At 49.1% G+C, this 25,837-nt stretch overlaps 2 protein-coding genes across 16 annotated transcripts; one reads left to right on the plus strand and one right to left on the minus strand.

Annotated features, from left to right (window-relative positions):
• The first annotated feature begins 544 nt into the window (after positions 1-544).
• ZNF672 (zinc finger protein 672) lies at positions 545-16,486 on the plus strand. Of its 6 annotated transcripts, none has more exons than XM_061423219.1 (4): positions 7,538-7,864; positions 11,485-11,535; positions 12,351-12,457; positions 13,943-16,486. In XM_061423219.1, the coding sequence occupies exon 4, from the start codon at positions 14,167-14,169 to the stop codon at positions 15,562-15,564; it is 1,398 nt and encodes a 465-aa protein (XP_061279203.1). In that variant the 5' UTR covers positions 7,538-7,864; positions 11,485-11,535; positions 12,351-12,457; positions 13,943-14,166; the 3' UTR covers positions 15,565-16,486. The 6 variants fall into 6 exon arrangements, with proteins under 6 accessions (XP_061279205.1, XP_061279203.1, XP_061279207.1 ...); XM_061423218.1 differs by lacking the exon at positions 7,538-7,864 and adding an exon at positions 7,871-8,401; XM_061423221.1 differs by lacking the exons at positions 7,538-7,864; positions 11,485-11,535 and adding an exon at positions 545-647.
• Positions 16,487-16,983: 497 nt separating this feature from the next.
• On the minus strand, positions 16,984-25,306 carry ZNF692 (zinc finger protein 692). Of its 10 annotated transcripts, none has more exons than XM_061423212.1 (12): positions 25,189-25,279; positions 24,290-24,477; positions 23,975-24,006; positions 23,432-23,695; positions 22,841-22,889; positions 22,624-22,740; positions 22,119-22,340; positions 21,954-22,031; positions 21,779-21,857; positions 20,249-20,363; positions 17,612-17,711; positions 16,984-17,469 (listed from the first exon to the last, which is right to left on the minus strand). In XM_061423212.1, exons 2-12 carry the CDS (start codon positions 24,463-24,465, stop codon positions 17,172-17,174), a joined length of 1,530 nt encoding a protein of 509 aa, XP_061279196.1. In that variant the 5' UTR covers positions 24,466-24,477; positions 25,189-25,279; the 3' UTR covers positions 16,984-17,171. The 10 variants fall into 10 exon arrangements, with proteins under 10 accessions (XP_061279196.1, XP_061279201.1, XP_061279197.1 ...); XM_061423217.1 differs by lacking the exon at positions 25,189-25,279 and adding an exon at positions 25,013-25,123; XM_061423213.1 differs by lacking the exon at positions 25,189-25,279 and adding an exon at positions 24,668-24,955.
• Positions 25,307-25,837: the final 531 nt, after the last annotated feature.

Raw genomic sequence — 25,837 nt, forward strand, 5'->3', positions numbered from 1 at the left:
ATGAGTTTCAAGTTGTCATATATCTCTTGCGTTTGGTGGGAAAACACCTTGAACACACATAGTACCCAGACTGTCCCTAGATCACATCCTGAAGTTCAGTTGCCTCCCTGATGTCTCCACTGGCCTACCCTTGGGTTAACTCTCACTCACCGGGAGCAAAAGTGATATATCATCATGTATATGTGGTTGGTAAATCACCTCTGACTCTTTGCTACCCTATGGACTATAGCACACCAGGCTCCTCAGTCAGTGAAATTCTCCAGGCAAGAATACTGGAGTGGGTTGTCATGCCCTCCAGAGGATCTTCCCAACCCAGGTATGGAACCGGTGTCTCGTCTCCTACTTTGGCAGGCAGGTTCTTTACCATTAGTGCCACCTGGGAAGCCCCTCATCATGTATGGATTGTAGTGTAATCCGCAGAAGTTTTTCTGCTAGGTTTGGATAATGTTTCAGGTGGGAAGAGGTTAGGGAGCGCTGTGCACTGGCTTGTTTTATTGAGGCTGGTATAAACATTATGAGGTTTTTTTTTTTGTTTTTTTTTACAGCAGCACTATCCAATAGACCTACCTGCAGTGATGGAAATGTTTATATCAGCTCTGTGCCATATGTAAGCCACTGAGCATTTGAAATGGACCTAGTATTATTAAGTAAGTGCATTTTTAAGTTTAATTTAGATAGCTATGTGTAGCTATTGATTCCATTATTAGACAGCACAGTTTTAGAGCATGCCTTTCCTATGTAATCTTTTCCAGACAGGTAGTGAACCTCTGTCTATAACAAAACAAATGTCTCTCAGTCTCCACTCTCATTTGTCTCATCTCTATTTCCTCACCTCTTGTTTACTTCTGTAGTCTGACTTCTGCTCCTGCCACAGAAATATCAGGGATAAGCTCTGAGTATAACCAAGTGACTGATGTCTGACAATGGGTTGTTACTTCTCTCTCATCCTTTTTTAGCTTCTGAGTCACCCTTGTCCTGAGTTTCCTCTTTTTCTCTGACCTATTGGTTAATTCCTTTGAATAGTATGTTTACTGAGTGTCTGCTACATGCCAGGAGTTTGTTTGTATGTAGCTTATAGTCTGTGGTGTCATTTAATAAATTGGTGATATTCAACCTAATCAACTCAGAAATATGTTTTACCTTGCAACTTGGTATACATATATATATATATATATATATATATATGTAAATATATTCATAACAAAAGTTTCAAAAGAATTTCAATTTTCAAAAGAAGATTTTTGTTTGTGGTTGCAATAGGTCTTTGTTGCTGTGCATAGGCTTTCTCTAGTTTCAGCAAGAGGGGGCTACTCTTCCTTGAAGTATGCAGGCTTCTCATTTCAATGGCTTCTCTTGTTGCGGCGCATGGGCTCTGGGTGCATGGGCTTCAGTAGTTGCGTCATGCAGGTTCATTAGTTGTGGCACAGGGGCCCAGTTGCCCCATGGCGTGTGGAATCTTGCTAGAGGTGAAGTGAAGTCACTCAGTCGTGTCTGACTCTTTGCAACCCCATGGACTGTAGTCCACCAGGCTCCCCCATCCATGGGATTCTCCAGGCAAGAATACTGGAGTGGGTTGCCATTTCCTTCTCCAGGGGATCTTCCTGACCCAGGGATCGAACCCAGGTCTCCCGCATTGCAGGCAGACGCTTTAACCTCTGAGCCACCAGGGGATTCAAATCCATGTGCCCTGCATTTGCAGGTGGACTTCAAACCACTGGACCACCCAGGAAAGCCCAGGAAAAGGTCTTTACTTAATATGCAAAGCATATTAATATTTGTTTTACTATTTTCTTTTTAAATGCTGGTGAAGACCTATTCTGTTAATTTCATGAGCCACTCACAGTTTGGAAATCCTGCCCTAAATGTCAGTTCTTCCCAGGCCCTGATACTAGCCTCTGACCTTCTTATGTAGCCTAATTTCTCTGAAAGCCCTCACCCAAGTACATGGCTCTCCTACCCATGACTACTGCTCCTTCCTTGCAACTCTGTCTCTACCTAGAATCCCCACAGATCAGATTCTGAGATCCAGCAGCTTCTCAAACCAATGGCCAGCCCATGGCTGCCTCTCACTCACTGCACACAAGTCTGATGCCATCCCCTTTTCCCAAATCCTGCTACTTCTCCTATATTTAGTTGGTTGGTGAATAATTTTAATCATCAACCTATTTACTCCAAACCTAGATTACATCCTAAATGAATCCCACTGTCTTCACTCAGCATCACATTAAGTATCTCAGTATCTGGAGAAGAGACACCTCTCCATTTCATTGCCATTACTTCAGCTTAGAACCTCCTCACCTCCCATATAGATAATATACTCAAGAATCTTCTAAATTAGCTCTATAGAGTAGAGCTTGGAGCAATGATAACTAATTTCTGTATCCACACTGTTCAGTATAGTAGCCACTAGCCAGGTGAGGGGTGCTTGAGAACTTAAAATGTGGCCAGTGCAACTGAGAAACTGAAATTTTAATTTAAATTTCGATAGCCATATGTGATTAGTGACTAATACATTGGACAGCACAATTTCAATGTTCTCCCCATTACAAGTGTACCCCCTTCCAGTCCCTGACACAAATAACTAACCCCTGTTGTCTAATGAATGAAATATAAAAATATGAAAGTCATATAAAGATGTCAGTAACACCACCAATTACTAGGTAGTATCACAAGTCATCTATTTCTCAATGAAGTAAAGTTTTCTCATAAATTACTTTTAATTTCTTCAAATACTGCTACCTTCATGTTTAAAAACTACCCTTTTTTAGTTTGTTTTTTTCACCAATAGAAACTACCTTCTATGTTGATTTTTTTCTTACTATAAGTCAAATACTTAATAAATAACACCATCAATTGCTAATTGAATGTTTTAGTTGACTGATGTGTAGTGATAGAAAGCAGATCAGTAGTTGCCTAGGGGAGTGGTGGATTACAAAGTGGCACACAGAAACCTGTGGGTAGTGGATGTGTTCTCTATCTTGATTGTTGTGAGGATATAATTTGTGTGTCAGAAGTTTTCAAACCATACATTTCAATATCTGAAATTTTGTATGTCAATTATAAAGCTGTTTTATTTATTTTTTTTTTAAATCTGGCTGAATACTTGCTGCTCTTAGAAATACATAGTGTAGCATCCACTAATACAGATAGATAAAAGGGAGAGCCTTTACTCAAATCCCAGAATTATTTCTACCCTTGTTAAATCTACTGGGTCTTCCAGAAGTAAATTATTTTCCCTGACTTGCTCATATCACTTGACAAAAAAAACATCAAACACTTATACAATGTTTATCTTGTACCAGGCACCAAGTTCTGAGTAGTTTATGTCTATTCATTTGATCCTCATGACAACCAACTGAGGTATATTGTACCTCCATTTTTACAATTGAGGGACTAGAGGTTAAATAACTTGATCGAGTTTAGCAGAGAGTTGGAGAGAACAGATTGGAAAGCCAGGTTGGAACAGATAGGAAAGGGCATTAATGTCCTATCAGGAGAGTAAATTTTATGTAATGGTTAATACAAACCTTTGACAGTTTTTTATTAGGAGTATGACACAGCCAGAGATTATTTTAGGGAAATTCACCTGGCAGTTCACAGCTGTATTCCCCAGTGTTTAGAACACCACTTGGCATATGGTAGACCCTCCATAAATATCTTGAATATTTATGGAACCATGTTGGGAGTTGTCCCATTTATTGATATAAATTTGTAGGGAAAGACAAACATTTGGATTCAATATTTTCAAACTGACAAATAATGCCCATAACTTCATTCTTGACCTTCTAACTTTCTCTCACTACATTCATTATTATGGTTCCAATTATCATTTCCATCTATAATGACTCCCATAAGAAATAAAAATATAGCTTCCTGTATTTCCCTTCATTGTTTGAGTTCTTCCCTCCATAGCTACACAAAAGAAAGTTATGTAATCCAACTCTCTTTCACATGACAGTGTGTCAAACCTGTGTACAGTCATCATGTACAGGTTTCTCTTTTCCAGGTTAAATAGTCTCAGCCCATTCAATCATGTATTGTATCTGTCACCATCTTAGTTACCCCTCTGGAACTGACCAGTGTCACTTAAACACATGACATCAATACTGACCAATGAGTCCAGAAATATCCTAATTAGTCCATTTCCTTGTCTTGAAAAGCTTTGGAATTATCCTCAGATGGTAAAGAATCTGTCTGCCTTGCAGGAGACCTGGGTTCAATCCCCGGGTGGGGAAGATCCCCTAGGGGAGAGCATGGCAACCCACTCCAGTTTCTTGCATGGAGAATCCCATGGACAGAGGAACCTGGGAGACCACAGCACGTGGACTCACACAGAGTCAGACACAAATGAAGTGACTTAGCATAGCACGCAGTCATCCTCAACACAGTGCTACCTTAAAATGTATGGTACCTTACATCAGGCACATTTTTCATTTCTGCATCTGCCGCCTCTGTTCCTTCTGGTTCAGGTTGTCATCACCCTAGGCCTGTGTCTGTTTTCCACTTCCTTGCATCCTGCTGCCAGACATGTACTCCCTAATCCATGCTGCTCTACATGTATCAGCAGACATTCATTGAGTATTTGTGATGAGGAGGCCCTGTGCTCATGCTTCAGGGCATTGTTTTCAGGGCAAAGCCTTTCTCTTAACGATGGGGAAGAAGGGCATTCCAGCATAGGCATCTCCAGGTATATGGAGATGGCATTTCACTAAACTTTTAAAAATGGGTGGAATTCAAAGTAGAGTTGAATAGCATTCCAAAACCACCAGAACCTAGGGGGAGATGCATGGAATAGATTCTTCTTCGTATCCTTCCAAAAGAACCAACCTTGCTGACACTTGATCTCAGACTTCTAGACTCCAGAACTGTGAGAAAATAAATTTCTGTTGCTTAATCCACTCGGTTTGTGGTACTTTGTTAGAACTACCCTAGAAAACTAATACAAGCCCCAAACTAGAAATAACCTAAATGTTAATCAACTTTATTTATTTAGTGGAACAGGTAAATAAATATGGTATACTTACACAATGGAATACTATACAGCAACAAAAGTGAACTAACCACAACCACACTTAACAATATGAATAAACCTTACATGTAAAGTTAAGCAAAATGAATCAGATTCCAAAAGGGCACCTATAATATGATTCTATGTATCAATGAAAAGTGAAAGTGTTAGTTGCTCAGTTGTACAGGACTCTTTGTGACCCTATGGACTGTAGGCCACCAGACTTCTCTGTCCATGGAATTCTCCAGGAAAGAATACTGGAAGATTCCCTTCTCCAGGGGATCTTTCCCACCCAGGGAAAACCCCAACTGGGTCTCCTGCATTGCAGGCAGATTTTTACTGTCTGAGCCACCAGGGAAGTCCAAACTATAAATTAGCCAAAACTAATTTATGTTCTCAGAATTATGGTTACTCTTTACATGGGAGGAGAGACAAAAAATGAGCCAAAGCGTTTTGGGGGATTCTGGAAATATTCCATTTCTTTTTATTTTGAAATATTCCATTTCTTAATACGAATGCTGGTTGCATGGGTTTATTCAGTTGTTAACAAGCAATGGGAAGGGCTTGAAGGATCTAAGTGTACACAAACGACCGCACAGTTGCACTTTCTCACACACTAGCAAAGTAATTCTCAAAATTCTCCAAGCCAGGCTTCAACAGTATGTGAACCAAGAAATTCCAGATGTTCAAGCTGGATTTAGAAAAGGCAGAGGAACCAGATATCAAATTGCCAACATTCACTGGATTGTAGAGAAAACAAGGACATTACAGAAAAAATATCTGCTTTATTGACTACACCAAAGCCTTTGACCGTGTGGATCATTAACAAACTGTGCAAATTCTTCAAGAGATGGGAATACCAGACCACCTTACCTGCCTCCTGAGAAATCTGTGTGCAGGTCAAGAAGCAACAGTTAGAACCAGATATGGAACAATGGACTGGTTTCAAATTGGGAAAGGAATACGTCAAGCCTGTATATTGTCTCCCTGTCTTTTTAACTTACATGCAGAGTATATCATGTGAAATGCCGGGCTGGATGAAGCACAAGCTGGAATCAAGATCGCCAGGATCAATAACCACAGATATGCAGATGACACCATCCTTATGGCAGAAAGCGAAGAACTAAAGAACCTCTTGATGAAACTGAAAGAGGAGAGTGAAAAAATTGGCTTAAAATTAAACATTCAAAAAACTAAGATCATGGCATCCAGTCCCATCACTTCATGGCAAATAGATGGGGAAACAATGGAAATGGTGACAGACTTTATTTTGGGGGGCTCCAAAATCACTGCAGATGGTGACTGCAGCCATGAAATTAAAAGACGCTTGCTCCTTGGAAGAAAAGCTATGACAAACCTAGACAGCATATTAAAAAGTAGAGACGTTACTTTGCTGACAAAGGTCCATCTAGTCAAAGCTGTGGTTTTTCCAGTAGTCGTGTATGGATGTGAGACTTGGAGTATAAAGAAAGCTGAGCACCGAAGAACTGATGCTTTTGAACTGGTGTTGGAGAAGACTCTTGAGTGTCCTTTGGACTGCAGGGAGATCAAACTAGTCAATCCTCAAGGAAATCAGTCCTGAGTATTCATTGGAGAGACTGATGCTAAAGCTTCAATACTTTGGCCACCTGATACTAAGAACTGACTCGTTGGAAAAGACCCTGATGCTGGGCAAGATTGAAGGCAGGAGGAGAAGCAGACAAGAGAAGATAAGATGGTTGGATAGCATCACCGACGTGATTGACGTGAGTTTGAGCAAGCTCCAGGAGTTGGTGATGGACAGGGAAGCCTGGCGTGCTGCAGTCCATGAGGTCGCAAAGTGTCGGACACGACTAAGCGACTGAACTGAGCAGAGGAGAGGGGCAGAAGCTCTGGATGGGTGACAAGATATGTGGCACTAAGTGACCATGAAAGGAAGATTAGAACTGGTAAAGAATGATCCTGAGTGGCATCATCCGGAGCCTGATAGGCAGCCCTGAGGGCAGAGGGTCACATTCCCAAATGCTTTTCTGGAAAACAACAATAACAGCACATCTCAGTGGAACAAGACATTGAACAGAGAGCTCAGCCAGTATGCTTTTGTAGAGATAACTGGAAAGCCGTCTAGGAGTACCCCCCAATATTGGTAGTGCAATATTGGACGGGTCATCAATTCCTTGGCAGGGCTGTGGCAGGGATTAAGGTAACAGGTATCAAGTGTGGCCTCTTTGTAAGAAGTCATTAGCTAACTAACGGGACTTTCGGGCGGTGGCCCCCAAGGTCACTCCACCTCGGGGCACCCCTAGCCAGGCTGCGGCACCTGCGGGGATATCTTTCTGCGTCCACGCCTGCCCCTGTGAACCGCAGAAACACAAAAGTATACACCCGGACTCCGCCACTAGGCCCTGAGGCTGTGCACGGGGCTCAGAGCCCTTTCCTCTTGATTGGGCGGGAAGAGACCCCGGTGGGACGTAGGCAAAGAAGGAGGCAGGGATTGGTTGAGCCCAGGAAGAAGGTGGGGCCTTGACACGGAGGGAGGTGGACCGGGAGTCTCCTGGGGCTCCGTCTATTGGTCCCGCCCCCTTACTGGAATTCTGCCCCGTGCTGCTAAGGCCGAACCGTTAGTGGAGCCGTCTTACGTCTCGTAGTTTTCCCAGCAACCGGTGACGCACCGGCGTGAGGCAGGCCACTGGCCAACCCGGGAGAGCGGGGCTGGAGCGTGATCCTCAATCCCGAGGCACCTCCCAGTTCCCCCCACTAGGCCGCCCCGCGCTCCTTCCCTCCTTTCCCCGCCCCAGTCCCGCAGTCCGGGAGGCGGGGGTCAGCGACCCAGCTGAGTGGGAGCCGCGCGGTGTCCGAGGAGCCAGTCGGCGACCGGTGAGGGGACCGAGGGGCGGGGGGGAGGGCTGGCGCGGGGCAGCGATCCCCAATTGTCGCCCGGCTTTTTCACTCAGCTTCGGGCGGCCAGCGTCTGCCGCCGTGAAGAACGCCTCCGTAGCAACTAGTGACGCAGAGGCCCAGCGGAGCAAGGGATTGGCCGGCCCGTGTCCGCTGCTGCCGCGCGGCCTGCTCCTCCCAGGCCTTACCCTCCGTCTGTCCTCGCCAGTCTAACCGCTGTGACCTTCGTTGCTGGCGGCCACACGACGCAAATGTCGCCAGGCTGAGTCCGAATAAAAGGGCAGCGGCAGCCTCCGGGTCCCGACCATATTAAACGCCCCCTACTCTACACTACGTTTTTGGTGCCCTGTCTTGCCCTTCGGGTGGGCTGGCTCCTAGGGCAAAGAGTTGAGGTGGGCCCAGGGATGGGAAATTTCGTCCAAGGAGAATCTGACCAGCAACTCATGACGAAAACTAACTGAGGCGCCCGGGATTGGCTGCGCTGCGGAGAGGGGCCGGGGAAGGCGACCTGCTCAGGTGCGGCGTTCCTCATTCCTCGAATAGTTGTTTTCAGCTCCCGTTAAGTACTAGACACCAAGCCTTAAAATGAGTAATCAACGTCACTACTTACTCTAAGCCCACGGTGTTTGTCGAGGGTCTGCGAAAGCGCCACGCTTCTCTAATCCCATTAAGTAGGGTTCTTTGCGGGGTTGGGGAGCAGTCGGGGAGGGGAAGGACTTAAAGGTTTTGCAGAACGTTTAGGATGCTTACCAGGTAGGAGTCAAACCCCTTTTTCAGAGTTCCTCAAAACTGTCCTGGGAAGAGTAAATCCTAAAAACTCAGCAACTGCCGTTCTCAGACTTTACACCTACCTCTTTTCATAGGAGACGTTATAATAGTTTCCTCTACTGAGTTTTCTCAGGCAGGAGTGTTAGGCACACGACTTCCCTGTCCAAGGTCACACAGCCAGCCATGGAAGACCCAGAACTTGGATACTTGCCTCTCTAGTTCCCCTACAGAGGTTGCAGTTCCCACTTAGTAAACCAAGGCAGAGTATTTGCAGTGTATGCAGTGGATAGGGCTATGGAGGATAAGATGTCTAGAGAGAGGCACTCTCCTCCAGGAACCTAATGCTTGAAAGAATAGCATTCCAGATTAATACATCATTTTTAAAAAGCATTAGGTGCCTTATGTGTGCCCAACTTCTTGCTAGGCCCAGGAAGAATGCGAACCACCTTATAGTCCTTCACCTCATCCCGCTTCTGGGCTCCTCTGGCTCTTCTGAGCTGTAGTCTTGACCGTGTGTCAAAGGAATATAGAGAATAAACTGTACTGCTATGTTCTCTCCCTGTCAACATACATACCTTCTCCACACTTCCCAGATTTCACAGAAAAAATCTTTGTGGAAAAAAGTTGCAAATGAATCCGCTTGGATCATGATCAGGCTTGGGCAGTTGAGGGGAAGAGGGAACTGTCGTTTCTGTTTTCACCAGTTCTTTAAACATATCTGGATCTGAACGGACTGGATCTGAAGCTGGAAGAGACAAGGTCTTTTAAAATACTGGACCTTGTTTCTGTTAAGGGAAAGAGGGAAGTGAGGAGTGGCCACTTTGCTGCTCTGGATTTCATACCTCATCCTCACTTAGAAAAGAGACTGAAACCTTTCCGAGTGGACTGGGAATCAGTCTTTAATGTTACTTTTACTGACTATTCAGAGTAAAGCCAAGGAGGGGGCTGGAGGAGTGGAGGTGCTCAGTAGGATTTCTGCGGAGGGATTATTGGGGCTGAGTACTGAATGAAGAAGGGAAAGGGCTTTCAGGTAGAAAGACCTACAACTGGAAAAGACCCATATTAGGCTCCAGAGGGCAAGGGAAACTTTTCCATCCATCCAATTCCTCCCCCCTCCTCCTCCCAGCCGTGAAAAGTGTATCATTTGCCTCTTAATGGATGTAAAATTTCGTCTGCCTCTAAGGGTATCTCAGAGTCCTTGAGACTACACTTTCATTAAGCCTGGGGCAACAGAACAGACTTTAGAGCTGGGACTAGGGTGGAGTTTAAGTATATAGAGAGAGGCCAGCAGAAGAATCTTCTCTCCCAAATGCAGCTACCACTCTCCAAACCTCTTCTAAGGCCAACAGTTTCCTTTCTCATTACCAGGATTGCAAAGAATCAAATGCAAGGCACAAGTGAGCCCCAGTCCCATGGCAGCCTGTGAGGTCGCCTGGGACTTCCTGATCTGCTACCATCAACTGGCCGGGGCCAGAAGGGTTGGAGACTATCAGGGAGAATCAGACAAGCCTCCTGGCCTGCCATCCCTTCCCTGTCCCTGGACCCACTTGCCGCCCGAGTGGCTCTAGAAAAGCTCACACCGCAGGGGAACCTTAGGTCACACAGGGGTGCCCAGTAGTACCCACCTCAAAGGACTGGTAGGAGGAGGAAAGTGGTACATACACAGGAACATACGAGAGCCATTCCATATTGATGCTAGTAACAACTAGGAAAGTAGCAGTAACAACTAGGAGAGTAGCTTTGCACTAGTCACAACCCCAAGTCCCAAACAGATCTACATGGCACTATAGATATTCACTTTCCCAAAGAGCAGATGGACCCTCTGGAGCGTGTGGCCAGAGCCCTTCATCTTAGGAGATGAGAAGAGTGGCCATCTTCTCTGGTTCTAAGGGTCCGGGAAGTTAGTGACCTTTCCATGCAGTCCCCTCCAGGGATTGTGAGGTGGGGTAGCCTCCCTTTGTATGTGTTCCAAGCCATTTGGCCACATTTGTAATCATCACTTATCTTAAAAACAGGTGAAATAAATTATAAAATATATTTCATTATTTCACTTAACCCAATACATCTAAAATTTTATTTCAACATACAGTATTAAACATTATTCATGAGATATTTTGCATTCTTTTTCATACTAAGTCTTTGAAGTTAGGACCGTACTCGACCCTTATAGCACATCTCATTTGGAACCAACCATATTCAAGTTTCAGTTGCCTCATGTCACTTGTGGCACAGCTGAGGCAGCCCTCAAACCCACATCTGCATCCAACTCTGGTTGAAAGAGTCTTCACAATGCCCCAGAAATGTTGGCCTGGTAGAAAAGATAACCAGGGAGGAAAATCTTTATTCTGACTGAAGAGTACAACTCAGAAGAAAAAGAACTACACATCTCTCACAGAAGATTGTTAGTAAATGTACCAAATCCTGATTTAGTCCAACACTCATGTGAACCATTAGATGTGACATGAAATGCTGGCAATATCTATTAAGAAACAAATACGTTTTGTGGTAAACGAAACTCAGAAATGTATTGTGATGTTAAGTTTTGCCATTAGCTTATCTTCTTAGTACTTGTCTTTTATTAGTTACATATAATAAATCTGTAAGTATTAAATGCTTAAAAGCTACTAAAATTGAACAACTATGATTTTTTGTAAATTCACACATAATTATCCCCTTCCCTCTTTAAAGCCTCCCTCATACTTATTTTTTTCCCGAAAGTCAAAGAAATTTGGTGGTATAACACTTCAAAATTCAATCAGGAAAATGATGGTTAGGACAGTCTGGAAATTGTTCTGTTGGCAGGGTAATACTTTTTTTTTTTTTTTTTCCAGATTTTCTTCCAGGCATAGACCCTTTCCTTCAAGGGCAAGCTCCAGTATGGGGTAAGGTGAACAGAAGTGAAACTTGAAGGATATACCCTGACACTCAAGCACCAAACCTGCACCCTAGACCGGGGTCTCTTATTCCATGTCTGTAATGGGGCAAAATGGTATCTTTGTTTATGTCATTTATGTGTGTGTGTTTATGTTTGTGCATTTGTCTTACCTTCCTTGGACATGTACCCTTGAAAGTGGTAGCCTGGTAGAGGGTTCGATCCCAGAAATTTGGTCTGAGAGGTGCCAGGGTCTCCAGAGACACTCAGGTGAGGGGGAACACTCACTAGGACATAAGCCCTGCTTTCCTTGGCATTTGGGATCAACCACTGACCCTTGAGAGGTTTTATTCACATGAGAGCAAACATTCCTTTGATTTTGACCAGTTAGAATCAGCAACCCAAGCAAGTGTCTGGGCTGAAAACTCCTTCTGGAAGAACCAAGAGACTCCCTCTAAAGTTTGCTCTCAGGTCTGCAGAGGTCTCTTGCTCCTAATTACAAATTTTGTTTAAAACTCTTTGAATAAGATGACCAGGATTTAAAATATTCCAGTGCACCCCTCCCTGACCCCATCTCCAAAAACAAGTATGGGCTGGGGCAAGCTGGGGGGATGTCATAGATGAAACATAATTTAGAATGTAAATAAGTGCTGAAGGTGAGTGAGTAATCTGTGATACTCTTCTTGTTAAGTTTTTTATACTTGAAAATATCTGTTTAAAAAATACTTCTCTTTCAGGAAATGTTCCCTTCTTCTTTCTTCCTGCATTTGTCCTCTCTGCTCAGTTTAAAATCACATTGTTCCTCTTATTTTATCCCTCCTGCAGGGCACAGCACACCCTGCTCCAGAGGCACAGAGAGAAAACATCCTACATCAGCCACTCCTGCCTAATAGTACCGAGGGGAGCAGAAGCTTCAGAGCCCACTCCTGCAGGTCTGTAGCTTTAAAGCCTTCTTTAAATTGAGTCCATTTGCATCCAGAAGATTAGAACCCCATCTGTGGGGTGTTTTAACCACAGCTCTGGAAATTTAGAGTTGCCATCTGCTGATAGGAAAATGACTGATGACTATTGTTTACTTCCTATCTCTGATCTGTTGGGTGACATGGCTGTAGTTGATAGTGACTACACCTGTCTCCTATGTCCCACTGAACTGAACTGGGGACAGAGCCGTGGGTCTTGAGGCAGTCAGTGGTGAGGCCAGCCAGGTTAGGAGAGCAGCCCCATTTGTGCTTTAGATAGAGGGCACAGGAAGTTCTGTGCACAAATGCTGATCCTGCTCATGGACAGCCATCTGGGCCAACTTGTCAGAAGGATTCAGGGATACCATTTGAGATAAAGAGAATAGCAGAGCAGATTTCATCCCCATAAAGGGGCTTCTTTGCTACTTCAGGTTCTCAGATCCTTGGAGCTGGGGTAATGAGGAAAGTCTCCAGAATGTTTGCAAACAACTTGGATGCCCTGAGAATTAGAAAGGATTTTCCTTCTTCCTTCCTCGCCCTCCCTAGAAATTTGAAAGGCACTTCTTCAATAATGGGCTGCCCTTGTGGCTCAGCTGGTAAAGAATCTGCCTGCAATGTGAGAGACCTGGTTTGATCCCTGGGTTGGGAAGATCCCCTGGAGAAGGGAAAGGCTACACACTCCAGTATTCTGGCCTGGAGAATTCCATGGACTACAGTCCATGGAGTCGCAAAGAGTCGTACATGACTGAGCGACTTTCACTTCACTTTCTTTAATAATACCATCAACTTTTGATAATATTCTTTTATCCCTTTCCTGGGTCCTGAGTTGCTTCACTTTCTCAAAGTTAGGCCAGGGAACTTGAGACTGTGCCCTGGCGTGGAGTGACTGCTTATCAGGTGCTATCCAAAGCCAAGGAGCAAGACTTTAGTTTTCTCAAATACCTTCCCTTGCTCAGGTCCCAGCCATTCCTGAGCCTGTTGCCCTAGCTGCTGCTGCTTGAGGGGGTTATGCTTCACCACTTGCAGTCTAGGCCTGGCTCAGTTAACATTGGTTACTCAGGAAATCCTGAGTCTTTGGAAGAAGACTTTGATTGGTTTAGGCCTAGGGGACTTCTCATTGCCCATCCCTCCTTAGTCATTTCCTAGTGCATCACCAGGCCAGGATCCCTGGTCCAAAGCTATAAAACAAGCTGGACACTCTTCCTCTTCTGAGCACTGTACTGGAGGCAAACTTCCCTCTGAGTCCCTCCTGCCCTTCCTAGTGGCACAAGGACACACCCCTCCCTGGCCTATATTTCTCAGACTCCCATGGTTTTGCCTCCTCTCTTGAGAATGGAATTCAGGGATGACCTAACTGAGGGAGCTACAGAAAACAGGGAGCCTGTGCTTGACCCTCCATTCCCCAAGGTGTAGCTGTCATAGATGTTGCTGGAGCTCACAATTACCTTCTGTCTGCAGGGCTCATGATACATGGTAAACCTGGCTGCAACCCACCTCTGAAACAGCCACAGCACCTGCCATGAGAGAAGGAACCCTGGAATCTACAAACCAGTTTTTCAGGCCTCTCTCCCTTCCCTTTGCTACTGCTCCCTTTCTGTGCCTTAAAAATAACTCAGATGAAGGTGGACTCCAGAGTGTGAGTGGCACTCTGCACGCTGAGGGCTCCCGACCTGGCCCTCACCATGTTCGCTGCCTCAGAGGTGGCAGCAGGCAGACCTTATGGGTGCAGTGAGTGTGGCAAGAGCTTCCGCTACAGTTCAGTGCTGCTGCGGCATGAGCGCGTCCACAGTCGTGACAGCAGCTTCCGCTGCCTAGAGTGTGGCGAGCGATGCGCAGAGGCCTCTGACCTCCGTGCACATAGACGCGCTCACGCGGGCCAGACGCTCTACATCTGCAGTGAGTGTGGCCAGAGCTTCCGCCACAGCGGCCGCCTTGACCTGCACCAGAGCGTACACAGGCGGCGCATCCGCTCCTGCCGCTGCCGAGCTTGTGGTGGATGCTTTCCACACCTCCCGGCTCTGTTACTGCACCGGCGCCGCTGGCACCCTCCCGAGAGGCCCCACCGCTGTCCGCTGTGCCCTCGAGCCTTCCGCCAGAGTGCGCTGCGCTTCCACCTGGCACGGGCGCACCCATGGGGAACACCTACTGTGCCTGCTGACACCCTCCACCGCTGCACACAGTGCTCGCGGGCCTTCCGCAGCGTCGCTGGACTTCGGAGCCATTTGCGTGTTCATGCAGCCAGGAGCCCCAGTGACTCCACACTTCGGCAGCCAGGTGCTCCGGACACACACCAGTGTGGTGTGTGTGGCAAGAGCTTTGGCAAGAGTTCCACACTAACGCGACACCTGCAGACGCACTCGGGTGAGAAACCTTTCAAATGCCCGGAGTGCGGCAAGGGCTTCTTGGAGAGCGCCACACTGGTGCGCCATCAGCGCACACACACGGGCGAGAAGCCTTACGCCTGCGGCGACTGCGGGCGACGCTTCAGTGAGAGCTCCACCCTGCTGCGCCATCGACGCAGCCATCAGGGAGAGCGGCCACATGCCTGTGCCACATGTGGCAAGGGCTTTGGGCAGCGCTCTGACCTGGTGGTGCACCAGCGCATCCACACAGGTGAGAGGCCCTTCCCATGTACTGAGTGCGGCCGCTGCTTCAGCGACCGCTCAGACCTCACGAAGCACAGGCGCACACACACAGGTGAGAGACCCTACCGCTGTGAGTTGTGCGGCAAGTGCTTCACATGCGTCTCCAACCTCAATGTGCACCGGCGCAACCATGCTGGCCACAAGCCCCACAAGTGCCCTGAGTGTGGCAAGGCCTTCAGTGTGGGTTCCAAGCTGGCACTGCACCGCAAGACGCACCTGGGCGAGCGGCCAGCGGAATGTGCAGAGTGTGGCAAATGTTTTAGCCACAGCCGCTCCCTGTCACAGCACCAGCGAGCTCACAGGCGTGCTCGTGCCTCCACTGCTCCTGCTGCCACTGCCACTCAGCCCAAGGCAGGCACTGCACTCATCGTTGCTGGGCAAGCAGGACAGGAAAAGCCAGGGCTTTTTTTGTCTCAGTTGAGAGAGACTTGTTGAGACTTCTCTGGGGTGGGCTAGACAAGCACTCATACAATGCCACAGGGACGGTGGGACAACTCGCAGACAGAGGTCTGTGGAAAGACAGCATGGCCTATCACCTTTCTCCATCTCTCTCGGTAGAACTTCACCTGGCTTCTCGCCGCACCCCTACGTCTATGTCGCTTGTCAGCTCCTTGCCTGTCCTCAGCCCTTCCTTCTTCCCCTCTGAGGTGTAGGTTTAGGGAAAACCTCTCAGACCCCACGAGTAGAACAGCATCCAAGTATTGATGTTTCACATCCCTGCTGCTGTGCTCTCAGGTCTTGTCTGTCTTCCCATCATTGTTCTGTCTTCTCTTATTCCATCTCCTTTTTGCAGCCTGAGTCCCCTCTACCTTTTCTTTCTGGGTACTTTTGGTATCCTATCTCTTCAGGTAATGACTATAGATGTGGCTAGAGTCACATCCCACCAGTGGTCTTCTTGCCTCTTCCTTTCACTTGGCTGTTAGTCTCTTGCCGCTTTTTCCCTCAGCTACTGAGAGATGGGAAATTTGCAGAGAAATAGTGGGAGAGCTCACTTTTCTCAAAGATATCTCCACATCAGAAGCACTCAGAGAAGTGCTTCACAGCATGTAAAGGTGGGCATGAGCCCTCAGCATAGCTGCCCACCTGTCTCATGGGACAGACCTGTTGGTGTACAGATCAGGGTGCTTCTCAGGATAGTGTTCTCCAGGTAGGGGACAATAGCCTGGGACCTGAGTCAAGACCACATGGGTCCACAAAGCTAGGCACTGCCAAGTGGAGTGAGAATGCTATGTACAAATCACGCTTGGAACCATAGGAAAACAGCTCCACAGAGGCCACAGTGCAGGGCTGAAAATTCCCTGGAATTGGCCTTTTTTTTTTCTTGCAGGTGGTGAAATAAAGAATTGTTTGAGTTCTAGATGCCAAGAGCTCCCTTTGTTAAACCTGAGGCTGCTGTATTCACAGACACCAAGTCACCCAAGAAACAGGCCCTTTCAAAAATCAAGGTCTCTGGTCCCTTCCCAGGCTACATCAGCAACCGTGGATGTATAGCCCCCTCATTTTTTCACTGGAAGGCAAGACTCTTCAGGGGCCCCTATACATCTGGTTGTCTTGGTTAACAAAGAATAGAAATGTGGCCCCGAGTCACATACCTCTAATCCTTCTCCAGCCCATCCCTCTGGAATGACCTAGTGATCACACCCTGCCTTGCTTGAAGGCAAGAGTGTGTGTGACTCTCCACAGAAAAAAGGGAAGCCCCAAAGTGAATTGGAAAAGAAAGCTGGGTCCTCACAGTGGGGGCAGGTGGGGGACTGCACTTAGGGTACACTCAGGCACATTCCAGCAGAGCCTGTTTCTAAAAGAATCAAGATTTCTGTACCTCAGGTGCCAAAATACTCACTCTGCCCACACAGGTCTATGTAAAATACTGGGTTTATTCTGTCCTTTAGGAAGACTCAAGTAGCCTGGCTCCCCTAAAATCTGGTCTTGCCCCTGCCCTGCATTCCCCATCACCCTAGTTCCTGGACACCAGGCATCTTGCCCTTCTTGCTCCTTTCCAGTCCCTGTGACCTGGATCCCCAAATTCTGAGGAATGCTTGCTGCTAAGGGAGCAGAATGGGAGCCTGAGGAGCCAGAGTGAACCTGGATCCTTCACTGGCCCCCAGGGATGCAGAGGCCAAGATGCTGGAACAGGACTCCACTGGACCGGATAGTTCTTGTGGGGCCAGGAGCAAGGCCGGGTGGCTTTTGCTGCGATGAGCTGCAACACTGTCGGGCTTCTCAAAGCGCTTGCCGCAGAACTCACAGGGGAATCGCAAGGCAGCCACCGTCTCTGCATGCTTGCGCCGGTGCCAATTCAGGGATGCCTTCTGGCGGCAGGTAAACCCGCAGATCTCACACCTAAACCAGGAGGAGAAGAGTGAGGGCAGGTGCCTCAGCCCATCTTGACCTCCCCAGGGGCTCCTCCTGGTCCCAGCTTCCCAGGTGTCCTTCCAGCACCTCCCCACTTCACCCCACACCAGGCTCCCTTCCCCACACTCACTGTAGGGGTTTCTCTCCAGTGTGGATGCGCCGGTGGATGACCAAGTTGCTGCTGGTGCGGAAAGACCGGGCGCAGAACTCACAAATGTAGTCTCGGGTGTCTGTGGGCACACAGGGGATAGCCAAGCATCCATCCCCAAACTGAGGCCCTCCTTGGCCCACCCCTTCCAGTCCTCCAAAGGAGTACTGTCCCTATTTAGTCTGCATGTCACTCCTCCCAGCCCCACAACAGTGCCCTGTGACCTGACAGACACCCTGTGGGTATCAAGAGCCAATCCCCTCTCCTTTCTCCCTGAACCTGACCGCCAGCCTGGTACATTTCTCCTACACCTCCTGCAGCAGCAGAGATAGCCATCCTTTTCAATGCATCCTGTAGTCTTCTGCCCAACCACTGCTCTGTATACCCTGCCATCAGACCACACACACATGTACCTACAGCCTTCATCCCCATCACTAACTTGCACTCCACACAACTCCTGCTCCAGGCTCTCTCCTCAGTCACTACAACTGGTGTCAATTTGTTCTCTACATGTCCAGCCCTCCACTCTCCTGGTTCCCAGACCCTCACTAACCTGGCCCCCCTACACTCCTCAGCCACCACTCCCAGGTTATGCACCATCACTGCACCATGTAGAAATCACAATTTCAAGCATCCTAGTTCCAGTCACATCCTTTGTCCTGTTACAGTAATCCTACAACTCCAGGCTGCCAGTTCAGTGGCCCACTGTCTCCCTGCCTTCTCTGACCAGTCCATTTCCAAGGCATCTTCATGGCCTTCCTTCACTTTACCTGTCTCTCTCTTCCTTAGCTATATTTTCCTGGTTAAAACCCAACTCAGGATAAATACAACACTTGGTTGCTCCAGGCCTGCACATACATGTGTGTTGAGCAGGGCAGACAACCGACAACTCCCCACTACCCCACCTTAGGCTCTACTTTCATACACAACTGCAAGCCTCGAGCCTCCCCACTGCCCTGCCACAGTACCTCTGCATCTCCTTGGTCAGTTCACTCCCACTTTCTAGAGTCCAGAAGGGCATTTTCCACATGACCTCCTCTTTCTACCAACCTCACTCAACAATGACCTCATTTTATAAGTCACCCAGAAGAAAAGAGCAAGGAAAGAAGGCCCACATCCTCCCCTCACGTAATCCACCAGGCAACTTGCTTTCTGTGCCCATATATGTGAATAGTCCCTGCTTCTCTGTGGCTGCCTTCCAACTGTGCCCAGACACACCCCCTCCTCACTGACTTGAGGTTGCCCAACCCTGGCATCAGCAAGCCTTTCCTCTCTGTGGGATCATCTCTGTATGATCCTGCCCTCCAGCTTATACCTACTCCTCTGCTTGCCTTCACAGCAAAACTCCAAAGAGTTGTCCGTACTTGCTATCTTTACTTCCTCAGCTCCTCTCTGCTACAGACCCACCCGCTGCTGGCTGTTATCTCCCTTGTCACATGCCATTTTGTCATCTGGTCAAGGATAGCTTTCCACTACCCTGTCTGGTGGCCTGTCCACATCCTCATCTCACACAGCTCGGCAGCACTGGCATAGGTCACCCCTCCCTCCTCCCTAGAGCGCTTTCTCCACTTGGCTCCTCGGATACTGCTCTTCAGCTGCCTCCCTGGCCCCTCTGTAGCTGACCTTCCCACCTGCCCTGCTCAGACCTCTTCTCTACCTATGTTCACTCTCTCCCTGTAGAAACACTCCACTCACAGCTCTAAACACCATCCAAGTGCTCATGATGAACAAGTTTTTCTTTTTTACCCAACATCTCTGAACTTCAGATTCATGTTTTCTGGGACACCTGATTAGCATGTCCCAAATAAAATGTCATGTCCCTTTCCTGAAACCTGCTTCTCTGTCATTTTCAGGGAATCACATCACCTTCTACCCAGTTGCTCAGGTTCAAATCTTTTTCCAAGTCTTCCCTGACTCTACAGTCCTACCCATGGACAATCTGTTCTACCCACAGTAGCCCTGGCTCCATCTTCACTCGTCAGTCTCCAGCCACTTCTCACCAACTCGACTGTCCAGGTCGTCATTACTGTGCTGCACATTTCTGCCGTCCTATTCTTCACATGGCTGTCACAGTGCTCCTTTTAAAATCAGTTGTGTCCCTCCCTCCAACATACTGGTGCCCATCACATGTGGCCAGGAGCCAAGCCATCATGAAGATGGTCTTGGAGGCCTCTACCACCTATTTGACCTCTCTTCCTTCCTTTCTAACCTCGTGTCTTCCTCTCCATTCCTGGATCATGCTTGGAGATGCCAGTTTAGGGTCCTCTCATGAGCTGCTTGTGGGTGTGGCTAAGCCTCCATTCTCTCTTCACTTAGGTCTTTGCTCAAAGCACTTTTCACAGCTCTTGTGGCCCAGTGCCAGTAGAGTGGACATCTTACAAGGTGAGTACTGCCTGCTTTATTCACTGCCAAATCCCAGCACTTAGAACAGTTTAAAGCAGGCAAGATCTCAACAAAAAGAGAGGGCAGGATGAGTGTGTGAATGAAGAGTTATCCCAGAGCAATGTGACAAAACCTGCAGATAAGAGGTGATGGGCCTCGTGGGGAAGGTGAAGGTACCCACAGGGGGAGGTGACAGGACCCACAGTGGGGAGATGAGAAGGCATTTCTACCACTCACCACTGTGCAGCTTCACATGCTCCTTCAGGTGTTTCTTAAAGTTGAAGGACTTCCCACAGGCTGGCTCTGGGCAGGAGAAGGACTTTTGGTGGATGTGCTGGTATTTCTTGTGGTGCTAGGGAAGGAAGCACATGGCTTTCTCAGGGAGACCACCAGAGCTGACCCAGCAGGCAGGCTCTTCTGCCCTCTTCCTTAACAATTCTTGTCACTGCCTCACCTATACTCCAGTCCTCACCTATACGTGAGCACCCCAATCCCATCCCTTCCTGATCCCACCCTGTCCTTACTCTGCCCTGCCCTCAAGTTCTATTATCTCACCTCCTTGTCACCTCACCCTGCAATGCCCAGTTCCCTGAACAAAATGCAGTTCTGCTGACATTCCTGGTTCCTAACTATATATTTGCCATCTGCCAGGGATGGGAACACATTTTAGGTGGTTATGATTATTCTCCTTGATATCAATATCAATGCCCAACAGTGTCTCTCAGATGGCCTACATTTTACTAATAGCTCACCATGGGGTTATATAATTTTCTCCTAAATGTGCTTTGGAAACACGCACTCTGTCAATTTGGAACACTTTTAAGGGTAGTGTGTTCTTCAACCTTAACTTCCCAAGTATTTCTAGGAAGTATTTCTCTTTTTATCTGGTCTAATTTTCACATTCTGGCTCACTAAGCTGCATGAGCTCGTTCCCTTTCTCCATAATCCCATTTCCCCATATTTAAACTACTGCTGGGAGCTACTTCAGTCTCCTTCATTAACAGAATCAAATATGTCTGACCAGCCCTGCTGTTCTTATCAAAAGCCTAGAGCTTTGCAACCACATGGGGACCTTCCCCTTCTCCCAAATCCCATCCACCCAGGCCTCACCATCCCTCTGGTCTAGGGTCCCCCAGCCTCAGAACCCTGTGAGAGCTCTCGCTGAGTGTGGGGCTTGGACTCTTCCCGCTCTGTGCCTCACCTCTCCTGTAGTAAGGCTGAGGACAAGACTGTCTCCTAAACCTTCTAGTGCAGGACCACCCACATAAGCCAGCAGAGCAAGGCAGTCCAATGGACTGAGGAACCCTAGCACCAGGACACACTAATGAGAAGCCTTGGGCAATGCTTAATCTTTCTGTGTTCCTTGTTTTCCTCATCAGAAAAGCAAGAATAGTATCAGCGCCCACTCCACAAGAATGTTGAGAAGATCAAAAGACTCAACACATATCAAGTACTTAGAACAGTCACTAGCACCTCAAAAGCCTGAGGAATGCCACCATTATCTCCATGTGGTCAACAGAGGGCTTGTGCAACAAGCAGTAGTGGCAGCAGCTGTGCACCTGAGGCTTGGTGTCCTGCCTTATCTACCAGTCATCTGGATTAGTGATTATAACTGTAGGCAAGCTCTGCACATCCATCCCAACCCTTCTCTCCTGGGCTCTGAATTCCCCCCACACCCCAGGTTTCTTTACCTCAGTTTCTCCTTCAGCCCTCCTCCTCCACCCATGAGGCTACACAGAATCCAACCTGTACCCCTCACATCCTCACATTCAAATACTGCCGGTTCGAGAAGATCCTTCCACAGCCAGGGAAGTCACAGGGCAGCAGCTCTCTTTTGGCAGCTTTCCTGAGGAAGGAAAACAGGAAGCGGGAGGACTTGTGCAGGCTCTCCTCCACCTCCCTCCTCACCCTTCCCTACCAGGGCCCCTTTCCCCAGTCCTACCTAATTCTCTTGGGGCCAATCTGAGCAGTGTCCTCATCCCATGCCGAGGCCAGAGCAGACTGAGCCTGACTCCCAGGGCTATGGGCAGCAAAGAGGGAGCAGAGGGCCTCGAGGGAGGGCCATGTCCCAGGATGCCCCTGCCCTCTGTCTCAGCCATCAGGTTACCTGGCCAGGGGCTCAGTCTGCTGGTCTGCTTGAGGGGTCCCCCTGAGCTCTGGCTGGATCCTGACTTCTACAGGCCTGGGAGCTCCAGAACCCAATGAGGATGCTGATGAGGATGGCGAAGCAAGAGGAGCTGGGACAGCTGCAGGGGCCGGGGCTATCTCCCCATCCTTAAGTGCATGGGTGACAGGGGAAGGGGGTGGTTTGGGGACATCTGGCTCACTGCTGAAAGGAGAATGAAGAGGAGGAGGGCATTATCTCATGGATCCTCAGCCAGCCCCAGCCCAACCCCAATCCCTAAATTGCAAAGATCCCAAACTCACTTTCCACCCAGTTCAAAATCTCTAATTCTTTCTGCCTTCCCCAAAGCCTACCCTGCCCTCTCCACCAACAAGCCACTCCCTGAAGTCTGCAAAGCAAAGCTCCAAGAGCCCCCTGCCCCAGCCACCCCCACCCTGCCCCGCAACTAGCCCACTCTGTTCAGAATCCTCCCTCAGCCCCAACTTGCTCATCTGGGGAGGAGCTGTAGGTCCAGGGACTAGCATCACTGAGCATTTCCTCTTCATCCTCCTCTTCCCCATCTTCTCCGAGGGATGGGAAGGTCTCCGGTGGGGGTCCCGCCCCCCTGCAGGTCCAAGGAAGGCAAGTGTGAAGTCCTGCTCCCTCACTTCCATTGTCCACCCAGGTCTATCTTGTCCCCCGCTGTTCCCCAACCCCAGACTCACCTGGGCATCCTGGCCTCCTGAGCCCTCTCATCACAGTTAGATTCCAAACCTGTTGGCATGGGTAGGGTCAAAAGGGAAGGAATTCTGTACTGGAGGGATGAGGACAGGTGAAGTTCTAAGGCCTGAAGTGGTGGGAAGACTCTTAGGAAGAAGGAAGAGGGGGAACAGGCTACTGGAGTGGGAGGGATTGTTTGATTTTAGACATGGTACATTTCACATGGCCCCAAAAAAGAAACAAGTATAAAAAGGTACACTGTGAAAAGTCTCCTTTCCAATCTGTATTCCAGCCACCTCAGTCTTCCTATAGGTAACCTGTTTTCCTATATGCCCTTCCAGAAATTTTTATACATTCATAAGTACATACAAATAAATTCCTTTTTTCTCTTATTTATCCACCAGTGGTAACATACAATACATCCAATTCTGTATTCTGCTTTTCATACCTAAAAATATATTGAGGATATATTTCCTTATCAGCAGAGTTTTTCCACTGAGAAAGGATAATTTTTGAAGAATGGGATTCTGAGTTTCAGAATAGGGTTCTGAGTTCCCCTCTTTTTTTCTCCATAACTCTTCTTTCCCCCAGCCTACCTGCAGGCTCCTGCCCACTCTTGGCCTCTGGGCACCAGCTCCTCTCATCAGTACTTGGAAGAGGGGTCAGATTTGGCTCCTCTGGAGATTTGGGGCCTGAAGAGGGGCCCCAGGAGAAGGTGTGGCCAGCTGAACACTCCCACACAAGCCCCCCATCTTGGCCCCCAGGTCCCCGCAGCCCAGGAACCAGGCTGCACTCCCGGCTGTGAGCGTGAGATAGAAGCACCAGATACTGCAGTCCCTTGGGGGCCACAGGCTCAGGACCTAGAGCAGTAAAGGCAACAGTCAAGGGTGAGCTGGGAGGCCCTCTCGTCTCATCCTGGAGAGCCACATTCAGACAGCCCTGTACCCCAACCCCCTACTCCCTTCTCCACAGGTGGCCCCTCTCAGCTGTCCAACTCCCCCCATCTCTTCCCAAACTCACTCAAGGCTCCCTCTGATCCAGTCCCCATAGGGAGGGTATTTCTAGGTCACACCACTCCCTGTTGCCCCCTCTTCCCTCTCTGGCTCCTAATTCTCTACCCCAAGCCATTCCCTACCCACCTGCACAAAGCACACAGCCTGAAGAAGTGTACCTGCCAGGGGGACAAGAGGCAGGTCAAGTGAGGGCCCATGTGACCAACTGCCCTCAGCTCTAGCCACTCACACACTTAAGGGGTCCTCTATCCTCTGGGAACCAAGAGGTGGGGGAAGACCGTGGGAGGTCACAAACCACACTGGCCTTGCTTCTGAAATGAGAAATCTGCCAGTGGGAAGGAGCAGCAGGACTATACTTGGTGTCGGGGACAGGGGACGGGTAAGGTGCTGGGTGTTGTAGCCTGGGTCCCCTCCCTCAGAACCCCTGACCCGGGCCCTAACCGGTCCAACAGGAACTTGGCCAGCTGCGAGTGCAAGGAGAAGCCCAGCTGCTCCTTGAGGAGGCACCACTGTTCCATATGGCCACCCAGGCGGATGCGGCACTTGCTGCGGCGTGCATCCAGCTGCCGCCGCTTCTCCCGCCGCCTGCGGGACGCGTCCGCAGGGGAGGCCGCCATGAGTACCAGGGCCTGCGGGGTGGAGGAGATGCTGATCGGATACGGGTCCAGAGGCCCCGGAGGAGATGCTGATCGGATACGGGTCCAGAGGCCCCAACTCCACCCTTTGCCGGGGCCTCAGTTTCTTCATCGGTGAATTGGGGCAGAACCAAACCACTGCAACAGCATTCGCCACCACCGGGTCCAAACCACATCTGCTTACCTGTCAGGGCGTGTAAACTAGTGCTAGGCGGTGGGTATCGTGGGGGTGGGAAGTAAGGGGACAGCATCAAAGTCAGAATGGCCTGATACCCGGCACACTGAAGTGCAGAACTGGAGCTATGGGGTAAGAAAATTTCAACTAGAGCGGGGTAAAGGGTAAGGTAACAGTTTTATATTGAAAAAGGCCTGAGTCTTTACTGGTAAATGAGGGAAGAGGTCGTTTGCACTGGAAGAGCTCCTCACAGTTGGGACGACTTGGGTAGAGCCGGGGCGGGGGGCGGGGGGAGGGGCGGGGGTCTGGAGGGCACCCCCCACTCCGTTCTGGGCCGCCCCACTGAACACTCACACTGCGTCGGATGGACCAATTCCTAAGGCAGCTCCCCGGCCGCCCAGAGCTCCCGCCGCGACCCACCCCCACCCCGGCCTTACCTGAGCGCCCCCACCCGCCCTCATCCCGACTGCGCCTGCGCCTCCCCCGTGTCGCGCGCAGGCCCGGAGAGCGGCGGGAGGACAGGGGCCCACCTCGCGCGCGCCGCCGGTGTTTCTCTTTTAAGAGGAACCCGTCCCCCTTCGCGTCGGTGACTCCAGCCTGGAACTGGCGCCGGGGTTTGGGGGAAGGGGAGAGTCGAAGGCTGCCTGCGCGCGCCTGCGCATTGGCCACTCAGCGCAACGCCTGCTGGGAGCCGTGGTTCCCATACAAACTGCTCACGCTCCTGGCTGAACAGTGCAAAGGCTATAGAAGGGTCGCTGCCCCGGCGAGCTCCTGTGTTTGGTGGCCAAAGGCTTAGGGAAATGGAGTTCATAGGTCCTCCTCCCGTGCGCCGATCCCAGCCCCTTCAAACAGCCCAGGGATGTGGCCTCTGCAACTGTTCCTACTTTGTAGTTTATCTTTTATTCTCCCTCCCAATTCCCTGTTCTCCGACAGAAGTGACCTGGAGAAGGGAATGGCAACCCACTCCACTATTCTTGCCTGGAGAATCCCATGGACAGAGGAGCCTGGCAGCCTGCAATCCATGGGGTCGCACAGAGTCAGACATGACTGAAGTGACTGAACACGCACGCACTACAGAAGTCATCTGAAAAGTTGCCCAGATTTGCTGTGGACTGGAATCAAGATTGCCGGGAGAAATATCAATAACCTCAGATATGCAGATGACACCACCCTTATGGC

The sequence above is a fragment of the Bos javanicus genome, chromosome 7 (assembly GCF_032452875.1).
Source record: "Bos javanicus breed banteng chromosome 7, ARS-OSU_banteng_1.0, whole genome shotgun sequence".
Classification (NCBI taxonomy): domain Eukaryota; kingdom Metazoa; phylum Chordata; class Mammalia; order Artiodactyla; family Bovidae; genus Bos; species Bos javanicus.